The 18,374-nt window shown below is 39.4% G+C and overlaps 1 protein-coding gene across 1 annotated transcript in view; it reads left to right on the plus strand.

Annotated features, from left to right (window-relative positions):
• LOC133400109 (long-chain-fatty-acid--CoA ligase ACSBG2-like) overlaps window positions 1-17,477 on the plus strand; it is a 29,389-nt gene extending 11,912 nt beyond the window's left edge. The window contains exons 5-15 of the mRNA XM_061672371.1: window positions 1,938-2,026; window positions 4,380-4,500; window positions 4,571-4,651; window positions 6,270-6,419; window positions 7,636-7,803; window positions 7,868-8,049; window positions 11,974-12,207; window positions 13,427-13,641; window positions 14,358-14,497; window positions 14,564-14,807; window positions 16,273-17,477. Of these exons, the coding sequence (XP_061528355.1) occupies window positions 1,938-2,026; window positions 4,380-4,500; window positions 4,571-4,651; window positions 6,270-6,419; window positions 7,636-7,803; window positions 7,868-8,049; window positions 11,974-12,207; window positions 13,427-13,641; window positions 14,358-14,497; window positions 14,564-14,807; window positions 16,273-16,349 (1,701 nt within the window). The 3' untranslated portion in view covers window positions 16,350-17,477. The remainder of the gene's footprint in view (window positions 1-1,937; window positions 2,027-4,379; window positions 4,501-4,570; window positions 4,652-6,269; window positions 6,420-7,635; window positions 7,804-7,867; window positions 8,050-11,973; window positions 12,208-13,426; window positions 13,642-14,357; window positions 14,498-14,563; window positions 14,808-16,272) is intronic.
• Window positions 17,478-18,374: the final 897 nt, after the last annotated feature.

The raw sequence follows: 18,374 nt of genomic DNA on the forward strand, positions 1-18,374 counted from the left end.
ACATGAGCTTCGGTGAAAACCTTCACTTGTCTTTGATGTTTTGACAAAAACATGTAGTTTAGGGGCACGGTGGATGACTGGTTAGAGCTTCTGCCTCACAGTTCTGAGGACTGAGGTTCAATCCCCGGCCCCGCCTGTGTGGAGTTTGCATGTTCTCCCCGTGCCTGCGCGGGTTTTCTCCGGGCACTCCGGTTCCCTCCCACATCCCAAAAACATGCATGGTAGGTTTATTGAAAACTCTAAATTGCCCGTAGGTGAGAATGTGAGTGCGAATGGTTGTTTGTTTATATGTGCCCTGTGATTGGCTGGCAACCAGTTCAGGGTGTACCCCGCCTCCTGCCCGATGATAGCTGGGATAGGCTCCAGCACGCCCGCGACCCTCGTGAGGAGAAGCGGGAAAGAAGTCAGCTAACCTAACGTATGAGTTTTTTCATGAAACGTGAAAGACAATAATGTGTCCAAACTGACTTTGATATTTGTCTACAAAAACAGGTATGTCAGGTTATTCGGAAGCATAATTGTGTTTGATGTTCACAAAGGCATGTGCATTAGTCTTGTTGGAAACTAAATTGCCTTTGTGGTTTACAAAAATGCAGTTTGGGTTAATTGGATTACTGTATATTTGCCTTTGGTGGTTTATGGAAATGTACTAGGAACACTGCAAATTGTCTTCAATGTTTACAAAAGCATGTACATGAAATTAGCAGAAGACTTAACTGTCTTAGATGTTAACGAAGCTGTGTAGTTTATGTTCACTGCACTGCGATTGGCTGGCGCCCAGTTCAGGGTGTACCCCGCCTCTCGCCCGAAGGTAGCTGGGATAGGCTCCAGCACGCCTGCGACCCTAGTGAGGAGAAGCGGTACGGAAAATGAATGAATGAATGACTTCTTTGCCCAATAATAAAGGAGTCGTTTACATATAAACTATGCTATTTTGTCAATTTTAAACTAAATTGTCTTTGGCATTAACAAAATGATGTCGATTATGTTCATTGGAATAAACTGCCTTTGATGTTTTATGAAAACAGGTACATTTGGTTAGTTGAAGGCAAAATTGTCTTTGATGTTCAAAAAAACATGTACTTTAGGTTCATTGGAGACTTACTCAAAAACGTATTGAATGGGTTCTTTGATGAGCCCTAATTTTCGTCAATGTTTAGAAAAAACACATACATGACGCTAGATGAACGTTTTCTAAAACTGTCTTTGATGTTGAAGAAAACATTTTGTAGGTACGATGTGGAGACGTAATCGTCTTTTGTTGAAGTTAATTGTCTTTGTTTTATGAAAACATGTACGTTCGAGGTTAGCTGTAGACATAATTTCGGTTGATGTTTACAACAATGTATAATTTAAATTCATTGGAGACTAATTTGTCTTCGATGTTTTACGAAAACGTACGTTTGGTTCTTTCAAGGCTCCAAATTGTCTTGAATTGTTACAAAAGCATGTATGACTTATGGGTAATTGTCTTTGTTTAATCAAAACACATACATGAGATATACTTTCCTTTTGCTGTATGGACCTTATTCATAGAAGGATGCCAGATTTATGTGCTACATCTCAATAATATTGGCTAAGGTAGGGATGAGTAATTGCTTAATTATTGGTCCCTGTACTTCAGTTTGAGAAGCTTAACTCACGTCAAGTTTGAGGATGAAACCGAGGCCTTTGGCCCACTCTACGCGTCACCGTGCTCAACTCTGATCAGATGTCTGCCGCTTTTGCTGTGTACCAGTGGCCGTGCAGAACCCGTCCAGCTGGCTGCACCCAAAACTCTCTGGGGGAAACCAATACTGTGCTATGGGCGTGTGAAATCTCCATCTTGTGTTACGGATCTCCTTTCCGAGACACGTTGGCTTACGGACGTGGATGTAGGTCAAAAGTAATGCATGGCGAAGTGCCATCATTAAAAATGTATTTGTGTGTGCGTGTAGCTGGGCCTGGAGCGCTACCACGGGGTGGGCATCCTTGGCTTCAATTCCCCCGAGTGGTTCATCGCCAATGTGGGCTCCATTCTAGCCGGGTAAGAACAGTGCGCTTTTTTTTTTTTTTATATGCTGACTCGGCATCATTTTTACCAAACATGCCATTTATCGCTCACATCTGCTTTAACGTGTGTGTGTGTGTGTTGTGTTGATGTTAATGATACAATGTGTGTATCAGGTGTGCATTCCTCACATAGGCCAGACAAGACAATAAGCTGTTTATCCTTTTGACGACGTGCTTAGATTGCATGATGTACATTTTCTGGATCGTTTACGTGCTTAAAGGTCAGAGGACAAAGATGTTAAAAATGTTCTTGATAATTCTAAAACACCTTTCCAAACCACATTTGCCATTTCGAAGTGATTATTTAGCAGATATGCAGCCATTAAATGGGTAAATATGATTCAGAATGCGCCTTCTGCTTTTCGCATCCAGCGCCTTCCGGTCTTCGTCTCTTTCCGGCGCTGTGACGTCCCACCAGCCAAACAGCCTGTTCATCGTATGCGATTGTTCTGTGCTGTTGTTCCCGTCCTTGTATATTTGTTGTCGTATGATTTAGCGATGTCACGATGGTTTATTGTGTGGCATTTGGTTGTACAAATGGTTCAGGCTGTTTTTTACGGAATACGTGACAAGTGGTCAGCAACGGGTGCCTAGCAAGCATTCCAAACTCTGTGCTGATCGCTTCGAACCGGCGTGTTTCGAGAAAGACTTAGCAGAAAGCATTTGATACAAAGGCAGAGGCTGAAACCAGCTGCGGTGCCAACTATTTTTCCTACGGCCATTGGGACCTCAACCGCCAGTAAGAGAACTAAATCTTTCAGCGGCGAAGCAGCGCAGACAAGAGGTGAGGGTTTCTTTGTATATACCTATGACTCTATTATGGTTACTGTGCACTGCGGAGTAGGAAAAAAGACTCACGCAGTACTTTACAGTACTGTCGTCTGTACTTTTCCCTATATGACAAGCTAACAGACTTTCTGTGCGGTGTGTTATAGCGCTACTTGACCGAGGGGCACACAATATATAGGAATACTGCATCCTATGTAAAAGCTTGTGCTGTGTCACTAAAACATATCTGAATATATAATACATATAGAAATATCGGAACCACCGGCGTGTCATTATTTCAAGCCACGACTGTATAAAAAGACATGCTTTTGACATAACGTCACATCGAGCCAGCGGCCACTCTCTTTTTCTGTTGTACAGCTGCTCATCGTCGTCACTGTCGGGTTCCGACCGCCTGATCGGTTCAAACATGTACGGTTTGACGATGCCAAGTTCAGTTGGGTGCTCATGTACGTCGAAATCCTCCTCCTCGTATTCCAACACGTTGCTCACCATTGTGTATAGAGTGTAGCGCGCTGTTTGTCAATTGCAACGTCACTTCTGGTAGCCCTTGCGGCAGATAAAGTAACCACACCCCGGTGTGTTGAGCTTCGGGTGTGTTCGGGGAGTGCTCAATACGTGTAATAAAAACCAATGTTTTTGTTAAACTAAATTTGACAACTTGTTGGAAATAAACAATGTAAATATGAATTTTAACTGACCCCATAACATCTTTGTGCTCTGATCTTTAAAGTAGAAGTAAGAGAGGTTTTTTTTTACACCAAACAAATGATTGATTTTGGCAGGGAAAACAATGTAAAAACTGGAAAAATTGGACGTATGTAGAATATTGAATATAAATATCTATAAACTTGCTTTCCTTTGCTTAGGCTTGAGGTGATTTTCTAAAATACAGAAATTTTGCCAGATGCCTAATGGGGTTATAACAACATATTATGAAATAAACATTGCTAGATTGTTTTGAGTGGTAAGTAAAACAATCAGATACAAAGTTAGCAACAGGAACATCATAGAAATATTCCATGAGTAAAGTTGTAATTTTACAAGAATTTAAATTTAAATTTAATATGGAACGTGATAGAAATACTAGATAAATAGTCATCATTTTATGAGAAAAAGAAATGATAATTCAATTAGGAAAAACCAAGAAATATTACATACATTTTATGAGTAGAAACAATTGAGTCAATGAGAAAATCGTAGAAATACAGACATAAAAAAAGTTGTACATTTCTAAGCATTAATTGTAATTTAATGTCTGCATATTACGTAAAAAAAGGTAATTTCACAAGACATAATTGTGAGAAGTGAAGAAATATTACGCAAACAAAATGGCAATTTTTAAAGAAGAAAAACATTTGATGAGAATGAAGTCAAAATAATATGCAAATAAAGTTTTAAAATGTAATGAAAAAAGTATAAATATTACACAAACAGGCTGGTCTACCAGTGTTTTAAAACACCAAAGTAGGAGATGCTAGCTCACCATGTGTATGAAACTAAAATGCAATAAAGGCATTCATCTCCGTGCGTTCCAGGGGTCTGGCGACGGGAATTTACGCCACCAATGGACCTCAGGCCTGTTGTCATGTGGCCAGTGACTCACAAGCTAACATCTTAGTGGTGGAGAACCAGCAGCAGCTGGACAAAATCCTGCAGGTTCGTGACACGCGTGTTATCCAGTGTGCAGAAGGCCAATTCTTTAATAAAACAGGATTTCTTTGGACAGGTAAAAGACCAGCTGCCGCATCTCAAAGCCATCGTCCAGTACAAAGGAGAATTAAAGCAAAAGCTACCCTCTCTCTACACAGTACGTCGATATATACATTACTCTGTATGATTTATGGATATTATTTGACTATAAAGAAATTTAATTTCATTTAGATTTAATTAGAAATATTTATAAATATTAAAAGAATAAGTGTGTGATTTTATTTTATTTTTATTAGGAAAAAGTTGAAATATGTGACTATAGGCATTTTTACAAGAATACAGTCAATATTTTAGATGAATGAAGTTGTGCTTTTAAGAAGAGAGAGAAAATTGTGGAAAGAGATTTTTAAGAGGGAAAAGGTGTTGATTTTTTCAGGACTAAAGTTTAATTATTACGTAAATAAAGTTGGAATTTTAAAACAAAAAAAATGTTGAATTGTATGGAACTGAAGTTTAAATTTTATATGAATAAAGTGGTAATTGTAAAAGAAAAATAATTATTTTATGATAAAAAGTAGAAACTAATAAGCGTATAAATTCATAATTGTAAGACGGATTTTTTTTTTTAATTATGAGGTAACGGTTTATATATTAAATGAGAATAAGAATAAAAATACAATAAAGTCAATATATGATGTGAATAGGTGTAATTTTACAAAAAAAAAACCATTTTTGAGTACAACAAAGTCAAAATATTAAATGAAATAATGTATCACAATTTATGAGAGAAAAATAATTGATCTTATGAGTGGACAAAAATAGAAATATTATGAATAAAGGAATAATTTTACAAGGAAAAACTTTAGAATTGTATGGGACAAAAGTTGAAATACTATGTAAATGAAGTCAGAATTTCACAATGAAAATGATTTGATTTTATGTTTTTATAAGTTTTGTGTTTTTATATATATATTACAGGGCGGCACGGTGGGCGACTGGTTAGAGCGCCAGCCTCACAGTTCTGAGGACCCGGGTTCAATCCCCGGTCCCGCCTGTGTGGAGTTTGCATGTTCTCCCCGTGCCTGTGTGGGTTTTCTCCGGGCACTCCGGTTTCCTCCCACATCCCAAAAACATGCATTAATTGGAGACTCTAAATTGCCCGTAGGCATGACTGTGAGTGGCAACCAGTTCAGGGTGTACCCCGCCTCCTGCCCGATGATAGCTGGGATAGGCTCCAGCACGCCCGCGACCCGAGTGAGGAGAAGCGGCTCAGAAAATGGATGGATGGATGGATGTATTACAGATAGTTGTAATTACAACTATAAAGTGTGGGTAGTACGCCAATGAAGTCATAATTGACAAGAAAAACAAATTTCGGCAAAAAGTAGAACTATGTGAATGAAGTAATTTTACAAGGAAGAAGTTTATGGCACTGAAGTTGAACTAGTATGTGAATAAAGTCATAATTAAAAAATGTTTTCATGAAAAAATTATTCCATGGATTAAGATGTAATTTTACAAGAAAAAAAAATAAACTAAGAGAAACAAGTTTAAATATGTGAATAAAGTCAGTAAAGGGGGTCGGGGGTGGGGGTGGGCATAGAAATATTACGTGAATAGATTAGCAATTTTCGGAGAAAACAAAGGTGATATGAAGATTTTTTTTTTCATTTTACGAGAATATAGTCGCACGTTTATGAGGAAACAAACTAAGAAAAACGCTTAACAGCTACACTTTCTGTACAGTATGACCACACTGTGGATTTTGTTTTCAGTGGGCGGAATTCATGAGGTTGGGCGAGGACGTGCCCGAAAAGGACCTGGACGACTCCATCGCACGCCTCCGCGCCAACGAATGCTCCACCGTCATCTTCACGTCGGGAAGCACTGGAGCCCCCAAGGGCGTCATGCTGAGCCATGACAACGTGAGTGACAGGTGGCCTTCTGCTACGTTTTGTTCATAAGATGGCAACTTCCTGCTTCACGGAGGATGTGCCACTCGATGGATGGCACCGTTTTGATTCCATTCATGTCACAGTGACAAAAAAGAAAATGAAAGCTGTTCCACATTTTGGGGTACTGAATGTTGAATTCATTTTAATTTACAAAAATGTACCAAATTGTTGTCAGTCTTTGAACATGTTTTCAGCACTTACTTTGAAACCTTTTTAATTATAGTTAAAAACCAAATACGAAAATGACTTTGGTTCAATTTTAACATATAATCGCAATGGCAAATACAGTTTGTTGTACTATGACTATACTATGAGCCGTAACAGTTCCAAGAAAAATAAATACATTTAATGAGGAAAATGAATAAATATTACATGATTAAAACTGTCATTTTATAAGGAAAAATGTTTGAATTTTTTGGAAATAAACTTGGGGTATTAATTGGATAATGTTATAATGCAATGTTATTCAAAACATTGAATAAGGATGGATTCAAAATATAATATGAAGTTGGAATTAAAGTAAATATATTGCATAAAGTTTTTAATTTACAAAAAAGGAAATCTTGACTTATTGAAGAAAAAAGTAAAATTTTACACGAATCAAGCCACAAATTTACGAGAAAAAAATAGCCAGAATAAAGTTGTAAATGTCATTTTATGATTTTATTTTTATTTTATTTTATCTAAATATGTGACTAGTTAATAATTACAAGAAAGTCAACATATGGCATGATTGAAGTTGAAAGGAAAGAGGAAAAAAATATTGATTTGAATCGTCAATGTTACAACAAAAGATTTTATGAGGGTAAAACATCAAAATATTAAATGAATAAAGTTGTATGGCGGTGGACTGGTTTGCACATCCGCCTCACAGTTCTGAGGACGCAGGTTCAAATCCGGCCTCCCCTGTGTTGTGGATGATTGTTATTAGAAATTATTTACATGATCAATGTCGTCACATGGATGAATGAAATCATTAATTATTTGTAATAACATGTAATTAAAGATAATTTGAGCACATCTATTTCAGAAGTGTGTGTAAACTGGTAGCCTTTTGCATTAATCAATACCCAATAAGTCGCTCTCAGTTTTAAAAAGGTTGGTGACCTCTGTTGTAAAAGAGAAACAAAAAGGGTACTTAAATAGAGCCCTGGGGAACTCCAACATTCCCTTTGCTGTCGTGCAGGTGACCTGGACGGCCCAGAGAGCAGGAGACATGGTGGGCCTGCGCTATGCCGAGGAGACCGTAATCAGCTACTTGCCGCTCAGCCACGTGGCGGCTCAGCTCAACGACATGTACCTCACCATGAGGTTTGCAGCCACCACATACTTTGCGGAACCCGACGCCCTCAAGGTGAGCACAGACCACACCTTTTGGACCCTTCCTCAGATGACGACTTTATGTTTTTCAATAAAAGGGATCCCTGGTGACCACGTTAAAGGAGGTGTCCCCCACCACGTTCCTGGGCGTCCCTCGCGTTTGGGAGAAGATGCAGGAGAAAATGCAGGAAGCCGGAGCCAAGGCCAGCCCCTTCAAGAAGAGTGTGGCTGACTGGGCCAAGTCCATCGGACTCATGTACAACTACAGCGCCATGCATGGGTGAGACGGCGTCACCTGGATTTTTATCATAGTCATTCTCATAATGGTATGAGAAAAATAGCATCATTTGATAATATTATTTTCATAAATTATTTCTTTCTTTCTCCGGGTACTCCGGTTTCCTCCCACATCCCAAAAACATGCATGGTAGGTGTTAGATATATTGTAGAAGTTATCATTTATTTGCTTAGCTTGCATTAGTATTATGGACAATTTTTAGAAAGAAAGATGTCTCGCCTTCAAGAAGATGACTCAGCAGGAATCATCAGAGAGAAGGACGTGGCCGGGACGTGTTGGTCCCATGTTTTCACCTTGAAACCCTACCCTTAGTGTGTTGTGTCTTGTAGCTTAGTACGTTATGTCTTGTAAACTTAGAAACCTCCCTATTTTCAAGTAAATGCAGGAGCGACGGGAGAGATTGTTTAGAGCGTGTTGAGAGGCTGTAATCTGAACAATCTCCCATGCGCCCTCCTCATGAGAAAAAGAAACCAGCGTCTTCATTCCTTTTGTGTCCATTTTTTATAACGTTGGGCAAGATAAATCCAACATTAAATTGGTCCTTTGAGCCGGATGTCAACACACCCGAGGATTCCAGTTGTGGAGCCGACATCCAGTTAAGAGACCGTGGCCACGGCAATTGAGACCCTTTCCGGGGCTGGTCTTCGTTCTCCTCAATTGGGATCTGAAGGTTGATGACAATCCACAGGATTGAAGACGACTGGTGAGTTAAATTTTTAATTTTTTTTTTAGGAGAGTGAGTGTATTGCGCGACAAAGAAGTCTGCGGCAGAATAAACCTTGTGTAATACTAGTCACTGGCAAGTAAATAAGGGACGGCGGAGTCCGACAAATTCCGCAGGGACGGCGGAGTCCTGTACGTACTTAAATTCCGTGTTAAATAAAATAAAAAAAGGGGCGGCGGAGTCCTGTACGTACTTAAATTCCGTGTTTTTGTGTTTCCGTGTTTCCATGTTTTCGTGTGTTTGTTACAACGTTACTAATATTGTGTGTATGTGTAAAAGTATGAATGTATAAGACTGGATTGTAAGTGACAACTGAGTTTGGAAGCAGAGGCAAGAATCCTCCGCCCCATTTGGGGTAGAAGGTTGAGGGTTACCATAACTCAGACATTCCTTGTCACCCGGTCATTTTTTGAATAAAGTCAGTATTAGGTCACTCTAGGTGCAAATAAACTGACTTCCAAAATTCACAAAAATGGGAAAAAATAACAGTAAAACGGATCCAAGAGAAAGCCTGACTTGTAAAGATTGGAAATATGTACAACTTCAAAACCCTTCCAAAATAAAACATTTAAACACGTGCATAATCAAATACGGTTTCGCTGGCCAGCTAAATTCGCAAAAATTAGTTCAACTTCGAAACGAAATAAAGTGTCGACACAAAAATAATATTTCACAAATGGAAAAAGATGGATTTGACGACTTACTTTTTTGGCTAAACATGGCGTCTAAAAGAGAAAGAGGAGAGGAGAAAAAGAAATACTTAACAAATGAACAAAAAGAGCAAACAGGCAGGGATAAAAATATATTGTTCCAAAGACAGGAAGATGACGAGACAGGACCAATGATTAGAATTGACAAAACAAAGATGGTTGAAAAACAGTGTGAAAAAAATGATGAGACAAAAGCATCAGCACCCTTGTACCCGGTTTTGCCACCTCATGAACTTCCTCCAACTTGTGAGTGAGAAACTCAACGAGTTTTACGATCAGGAGGAGTACAAATGAATTGGTCTAAAACTATGGGGGAAATTCCCAAAATAAGAAATGTAACCTCAAACGAGGGTGACATGGACTTATATCCAATGATTGAGGTGGCAAATCCAAATGTACAAGAGGACCACAAAGAAACTATTTTGGTCTATAGAACGTGGACTAATGAGGATGTGAAAAAGGCCGTAGCCGGCCTCACACCCTACAAAGTAGACATTGTCCAGTTTGTTGAGGACATGGAAAATCTTAGACATTCCTATCATTTAAATGGAGCAGAAACTCAACAAATTTGGATGACTGCGATGGGGCCTGATTGGCATCTTTGCCAAGGAGATTCAAAACACCATGGTGTTATAATGCCACATAATGACAGAGAATTACAACATCGAGTTAGAGCCTTGATAGAGAGAACCATAACCAGGTTCCGCAAAAGGGCGAATTACACGGAAATTAGTAGGGTGAAACAAAAAGACGAACTTTTTGAAGAATACAGGATTAGAATGACCGCTTGTTTTAAAGCAAACAGCGGATTGATTGAGGATGCCAATCCTCAGGGCCCTTATCGACAACAGTTGAAAAATGCTTTACATGCGAATTCGAGAGAACACATTAACAAATGGGTCGATAAACATTGGATAAACCTAGCAACTGGCGCTCTGGAGGAATATGTTAATCATGCCCTCCACGCAGAAAGAGTGTTAAGAAAAAAAAAAGAAAAGAAAATAGATGTCTTCCTCAACGAAGGAGCAGAAATTTACTATCAAGGCAGAGAGAGCGATCATTTTAGAGGACGCGGCAGAGGCCGTGGGAGAGTAAGATATGGTCGAAATTATTATGATAATACCATCTGTTGGTGCTGTGGAGATAAAGGCCACATCGCACGTAACTGCCCTAAGAAAAATAACAGAGAATACGGACAAACAACCGCATGACTAAGCCAGCCTGCTTCCCAACTCAACAAATTCTCTTGTTTAAACATTACAGAGAATGAGGAAGTGGATTTCAATTTACAGGACATTCTGAGTTTGGACACAGAAAAAACCCTGAAATAACCTTGTCAGTAAATGGGAAAGAAATGAAATTTGTTTGCGATACAAAAGCATGTCGGGAAAAGATTCCAGGTTCCAAACTATCGGGGCATAAGGCAATAGTTAGATCTGCAAATGGGCAAATTACTTTTGCCATGGAACTTGAGCCTGAGTGGATTAGAGACCCACAGGGGAGAACTTGTAGAATGTCAATTTTCGAAGTCCCGGAGTGCCCTGTGAATTTGTTGGAAAGAGATGGCTTATTCCAACTAGGACTTGTACTCATTCCATCATCAAATGGAAATATTGTAGTCAAACGAAAACATGAATTAAAAAGAGACGACCTCTATATGACACTGGAAAGCAGAGAGAATACATTCTATTACACAATCGATATCCCAGACAAACCACCGTTAAACATGGGAGAGGCCCTGTTGTCTGCAGCCTTGCAGCTTATCACACAAATAGAAGATAAAAAAAAAAAAATGATGAGCTGCATATAACACTGTGGTACAAAAACACGCCATTGCCAGACCCAGTATATGAAAACAAGTTACGACATGCGACACCTGATAACATTACTGTGGATTATCTGTACTCTGACAATGAAGCAAAAGTCGCGGCAGGAATTATTTTACCGGACAAATTAAAGGAACTGTATAAAAATACAAGTGTCCCACATATTTCATTGTGCAAAGATTATGGGTCACAATGGAAACGTGGGAACATGTTGCATGTTCTCTCCGTGCCTGCGTGGGTTTTCTCCGGGGACTCCAGTTTCCTCCCACATCCCAAAAACATGAATGGTAGGTAAATTGAAGACTCTAAATTGCCTGTAGGTGCGAATGTGAGTGCGAGTGGTTGTTTGTTTATATGTGCCCTGCGATTGGTTGGCAACCAGTTCAGGGTGTAAACCCGCCTCCTGCCCGAAGATAGCTGGGATAGGCTCCAGCACGCCCGCGACCCTAGTGAGGAAAAGTGGTACGGAAGTTGAATGAATGAATGAATTTGATGAGAATAGAGTCAAAATATTTCAAGAATAAGTGCATACTTTTCCGAGTTTTAAAAAATTATTTGATGAGCATGAAGTCAAAATAGTATGACAATAAATGCTTGTTGTTCTTCAAAAAAGTAATCCGCAAAGTAATTGGTGTTGTTGTTGTAGGGAGAACCGCGTACCGTGGGGCTTCACGCTGGCCAACCAGCTGGTGTTCAAGAAGGTCCGAGCAGCGCTGGGCCTGGAGTGCTGCAGGATCTTGTTCACAGGCTCAGCCCCCATCTCCAAGGAGACCCTGGAGTACTTTATGAGCCTCAACATGCCCCTCATGGAGCTGTACGGCATGAGCGAGAGCTCGGGGCCGCACACCGTCTCCACCAACACTGACTACCTCATCTTCAGGTCAGCGCACTCTATGCTAATACTATGGACGCCCCACTTACAGCTGTAGTAATCTAATTAATACAGGAACACTTCAGAAAAACAATGTCAGTAAATACAGTTTGGCGCTACATCTGTAAGTGCAACTTGAAACTCTACTATGCAAAGCAAAAGCCATTTATCAACAACACCCAGAAACGCCGCCGGCTTCTCTGGGCCCGAGCTCATCTAAGATGGACTGATGCAAAGTGGAAAAGTGTTCTGTGGTCCGACGAGTCCACATTTAAAATTGTTTTTGGAAATTGTGTACGTCCTGTCCTCCGAGCCAAAGAGAAAAAGAACCATCTGGACTGTTATGGACGCAAAGTTCAAAAGCCAGCATCAGTGATGGTATGGGGCTGTGTTAGTGCCAATGGCATGGGTAACTTACACATCTGTTAAGGCACCATTAATGCTGAAAGGTACATACAGGTTTTGGAGAAACATATGCTGCCATCCAAGCAACGTCTTTTTCATGGACGCTACTGCTTATTTCAGCAAGACAATGCCAAACCACATTCTGCACGTGTTACAACAGCGTGGCTTCGTAGTAAAAGAGTGCGGGTACTAGACTGGCCTGCCTGCAGTCCAGACCGGTCTCTCATTGAAAATGTGTGGCACATTATGAAACGTAAAATACGACAACGGAGACCCTGGCCTGTTGAACAGCTGAAGCTGTACATCAAGCAAGAATGGGAAAGAATTCCACCTACAAAGCTTCAACAATTAGCATCCTCAGTTCCCAAATGTTAATTGAATGTTGTTAAAAGAAAAGGTGATGTAACACAGTAGTAAACAAGACCCCGTCCCAGCTTTTTTGGGACGTGTTGCAACCATGAAATTCTAAGTTAATGATTATTTGCTAAAAACAATCAAGTTTATCAGTTTGCACATTAAATATCTTGTCTTTGTAGTGTATTCAATTAAATATAGGTTGAACATGATTTGCAAATCATTGTATTCTGTTTTTATTTATGTTTGACACAACGTCCCAACTTCATTGGAATTGGGGTTGTATATAATAATCATTGGGTAATCATTTTGTAAGCAATATTATTCAAGTATGAATTTCATGATCCTTATAAATTGAGATTTTTAAATACTAAATGTGATATATATACACAGTATATAGCTAATTACTACACAGTATCAGAGTATGCATAGACAGTACGCTAATGCTTATGGCTCCTTGCGGTCGTAGCTGCGGTAAAGTGATGCCGGGCTCCAAAGTGAAGCTGGACAACCAGGACAAGGACAGCAATGGGGAGATCTGCTTCTGGGGGCGCAACGTCTTCATGGGTTACCTCAACCTAAACGACAAGACCAGAGAGGCCCTGGACCAGGACGGATGGCTGCACTCCGGTGACATCGGAAAGTTCCAGAGAAACTTCCTCTTCATAACTGGAAGGATTAAAGGTGAGCCTCAGGTGTAGTTTTTAATTTTAAAAATAATCAGAATTTTAGGACAGTTGAACTATTACTTGAGATATTTTGGTATTTTTATGGGAACATGTAAAAGATGAAAAGTTTCAGAATTTGATGACAAAGTAAAAATATTATGCAAATGTGTAAAAAAAAAAACACCCCTAAATTTATATAAATCGTAAATTTACTATATTAAATATTTCAAGAAGTCATAACACAAGAATACATCCTAAATATTACATGGATGTAGTACTTGTTCAATTTACAAAAAAATCCTTATTTAGACAATTAATTCTCAATATTATTTGAAAACATTTGTAATTCAGTGATTATTATTGTGGGGGATAGTTCCAAATCAAAACCGCGAGACTTTCCTATAAGATCCCTTTGAGTATGTAGGTGTTTGCCCTGAAACCGGAAGGTCGCCGGATCGCTGCCGTCGTCGTGTCTCTCTATAAAAACCCATTAAAAACGATTACTTAAAAATCTGCAACATAGTAAGGGTGGCAGTGATGAAATGCAATTTAGCGGGGCGTCACTCTGTGACTAGAAACATTTTTAAAAGTCAGAATTTTGAACTCATTCACTGCCAGCCTTCAACGTTACCATGGATATTTGACTTCTAAAGCCGTCAATGGCAGTGAATGTGTTAAAGTCTAAATTTATTAGAACATGTCAGAATTTTGCTTATTGATGTTATCGTGCAGAGCTTCTGATTACCGCCGGAGGAGAGAACGTGGCCCCGGTGCCCATCGAGAACGCTGTGAAAGCAGAGGCGCCCATCATCAGCAACGCCATGCTGATTGGAGACAGAAAGAAGTTCCTCTCTATGTTCGTCACGCTCAAAGTAAGCTCCCGATAAACGCGGCCGACCAATCATATTTTCCAAAAATAATGACGAACGATCGGACAGTGCGTCATGGACAAAGACGGCAATCCCACGGACCAGCTGAGCCCAGAGGCCGTCAGCTTCTGCCAGAATCTCGGTGTCACTGCCACCAAGGTGTCGGAGATCATCGGTAACAAGGAGCCCGCCGTCTACAAGACCATCCAGGAGAGCGTGGATCGATACAACGCCACGGCCATAGCAAGACCGCAGAGGGTACAGACGTTTGTCATCCTGGAAAGAGATTTCTCCATCCCGGGAGGAGAGCTTGGTGAGTTGTTCCATGAAAACCACCATTTTGGTACACTTAAGGCCACAAATTTTCATTTAAGGAGAAAACAATAATTATTTAAAGAGCAAATTGTTGTAATTTATGGTCATTTTCTTCCCAAAATGTTATAAGATTTTTTTTTTGAAATCTTAATTTTGTCCTTTTCTTAATTGTATCACTTTTATTTTTAATTTTGACAAAAAATATTAGTGTATTGCATCTTTCCATCCATCCATTTTCTGTACTGCTTATCCTCACTAGGGTTGCCGGCGTGCTGGAGTCTCTCCCAGCCATCTTTGTGCGAGGTATTCGTTCATGACAATTTGCTCATGAAATTATGAAAAAAATCCCAACTAAGATTTTTTTCATAAATGTATCTATAAATATATCTATTAATTTTATGATGATTCTTTCTTAATTTAATGGTATTTTTTTCTTCTTTTTTTAAAACTATGAAAAACATTCTCATGTTTTTCATAGTTTAGAAATGTTTCATAATTTTATGATAATTCGGTTATTATTTTGATAATTGTTTAGTAATTCATTCTGTTTTTCCTAATTGTATCAGAATAGGTGTTTTAAAAAAAATATTTTGTTCAGACTTGTAGAAGATCATTTTGTTAGATTCTTTCATAATTTGAAGTTGCAAATAAATTACATCAAATCCGAATTAAGTTTTTTAACATAATCATTTCCCAAAAATCTTAATTTTTTTTTTTTTTAAATACTTTTGTAATTTTGAGAACATTGAAGAGGTAGGTGGCACAGTGGGCGACTGGTTAGCACATCTGTACCCTGCCCCTCGCCCAAAGATAGTTGGGATAGGCTCCAGCCCGCCCGTGACCCTAGTGAGGAGAAGCGGTTCGGAAAATGGATGGCTTGAGGAGGTAATAAGTTTGACATTAAGAAAACATTGAAGACTGAATTCTGTTTAGGGGGGGGAATGAATTTTCTAGAGTAAAGTCAAAATATGACAGGAATATAGTTTGAATATTGTACTTTTAAGAGGATTGTTTGTTTAATTATTAGGAGTAAATTACTAGAGTCAAAATATAATGTAAATAAATGTCCTAAGAAAAAAAATCTGAATTTTTACAAACATACTGTAAATCCAAATTCGTCAATTACAAGAATAAAATCATTGTAAAAAAATAAAAAATTGCATTTCTTTGTTGCTTTTCCCCCCTAACACATAAATTTTAACAACTACCTAACATAGTTGTGCTATTCTGAGAAAAAAGTCAAAATGTGACATGAATACATGACTATTTTTCATTGAATAGCTACATTTGGGACTTTAGTAGAATACAACCTCTAACATATCAGCTTGCTATCAAGGTCACTTGTCTTGTGACATACCAGGCTACATTCCAGGGATGTTTTTTGACGATTCCAAAGCCAATGTTTGTTTGACTACATGTGTGCATGTAGACATAGTAGAAATGGAATGTTATTGTCTTTACAGGACCCACCATGAAACTCAGGAGGCCAATTGTCATCCAAATGTACCAGGACAAAATCAACGAGGTGTATGCCGACTAGGAGCAAACGAATAAACCACAAGGGTTGATTATATTTATAGTTTAATGCACTTTTACTTTGTAAACAAAACCTCCCAATCATGGCCAAAGCCATAGGTCACGTGACTACCGTATTTTCACAACCAGAGGGTGCACTTAAAAGTCTTAAATTTTCTCCAAAATGGACGGGGCGCCTTATAATGCGGCGCGCCTTATGTGTGCACCGAGTTCCAAAATCTGTAAATGCTGTTGTGTGACTTTGATGAGCGCTACGCTTGACTGACTGGGAGCATTTCCTGGCGACACACTGCTAATATAGAGAGAGGAAAGGCGGACGTGACTGAGGACAGCATGCGGACGTTAAAGGGGGAAGGGTGCGCGTGAAAGAGGACGCTAAAGGCACACCACCAGTAGGTATATGGCGCCAGTATGTGCATTGTGCAAAAAAACATCGGTTTGGCTAAGGACCACCGAAAACGGTACCTACGAAGAACCGTTTAAACTGCAAGCTATCAGTTACGGGGAGGAAAATGGGAATCGAGAAGCTGCAAGAGAATTCAAGATCAACGAATCCATGGTTCGCAAGTGGAGGAAGCAGGAAAACGAGCTTCGCCAAGTCAAGATGAAGCTGAGTTCCCGTGGAAACAAGGTGAGGTGGCCCGAGTTGGAAGACCAACTCGAGCAATGGATTAATGATCCAAGAAGAACCGGGAGAAGCGTCTCTACAGTCACCATTTGACTGAGGGCAATAACACTTGCAGAAGAAATGAAAATCGAACATTTTCAAGGAGGTCCGTCTTGGTGCTTTTGTTTTATGAAACGGCGCCACTATCCATCTATCGCCGGGCGAGTTAGGCCACCATGTGCGAATGGATTGTGGATGCCCGGGCTAAGGTATCTGCTTTGACTGTTGTCCGAGCTTTCGCGAAAGCCGACATCATTGCTGAGCAGCCCCCCGGCAACGAGACTGACTCCGACCGACAATGACGAGAGGGAACCCGGCATGTTTGATGGAGAACTTGTCCAGCTGTTCATTTCGGATACAGAAGATGAGGACTTGAGGATTGATCAAAAAATAATGTGAGTACATCGATAAATACTTCAATAAAGTACAACCAAACTCAGTTTTGGTCCCGCTGCCTTTTTAAAAACATTCTAGCGCATGTTTTACCATGGCTGCGCCCAGTAATACGGTGCGCCTTATGTATGTGTTAAATACAGAAATAGACCCCGTAACTGAGACTGTGCCTTTTAATACGGTGCGCTTTATAGTCGTGAAAATACGGTACCTAACACTTCAGTGGCCTGTGATTTACAGTATTTTCTGCTGCAATGAAAAAAAGTATATTCATGACTATTTTAATGAAGCAGGAGTGGCTAATATTTTGAGACATTATTATTAACACTTGTCTACTTTTTGTTGTGATAAGTTTGTCATTTTATGGTGAGAATAAAATTGAAATATTTGAATTAAGTCATGTTTTTATTGGGTGAATCAAAATTTCACAAGACCGGTCGAAATACTATGAGGTTATAGTCGTAATATTATGTGAATAAATCAAAAATCGTGATGATTTAGAGATTAAAGTTAAAATATAACAAAGATGAAGTTGTACAAAAGTTAGCACACCCCTAAATGAAAATGTCCACATGGGGTCCAAATTTTCACTACTTTAAACCCTGTATGACGAACTAGTCACAGCAAGAAGGGAAAATGGCAAATTGGGCCGTATTTGGACATTTTCACTGGGGGGGGTCTACTCACTTTTGTTGCCAGTTGTTTCAACATTAACTTCTGTGGGTTGACTTATATCAGTAATCCGTTATCAGTAATTGTGCACTGGCATACAAGCCTTACACTTACTACTTTACACTGCAGCAAAGTGTCATTTCTTCACTGCTGTCCTATGACAAAAATTATAATATATACAGTACCAAAATGTGAGGGCTGTACTCACTTTTATGAGTTATCCTGTATGATTGGAGAACTTCCCGGTTTCATCTTACTTCTGAAATATTGAGAGGGTCATTCAACCTAAAGCATAAG

The sequence above is a fragment of the Phycodurus eques genome, chromosome 3 (assembly GCF_024500275.1).
Source record: "Phycodurus eques isolate BA_2022a chromosome 3, UOR_Pequ_1.1, whole genome shotgun sequence".
In the NCBI taxonomy this organism is placed as follows: domain Eukaryota; kingdom Metazoa; phylum Chordata; class Actinopteri; order Syngnathiformes; family Syngnathidae; genus Phycodurus; species Phycodurus eques.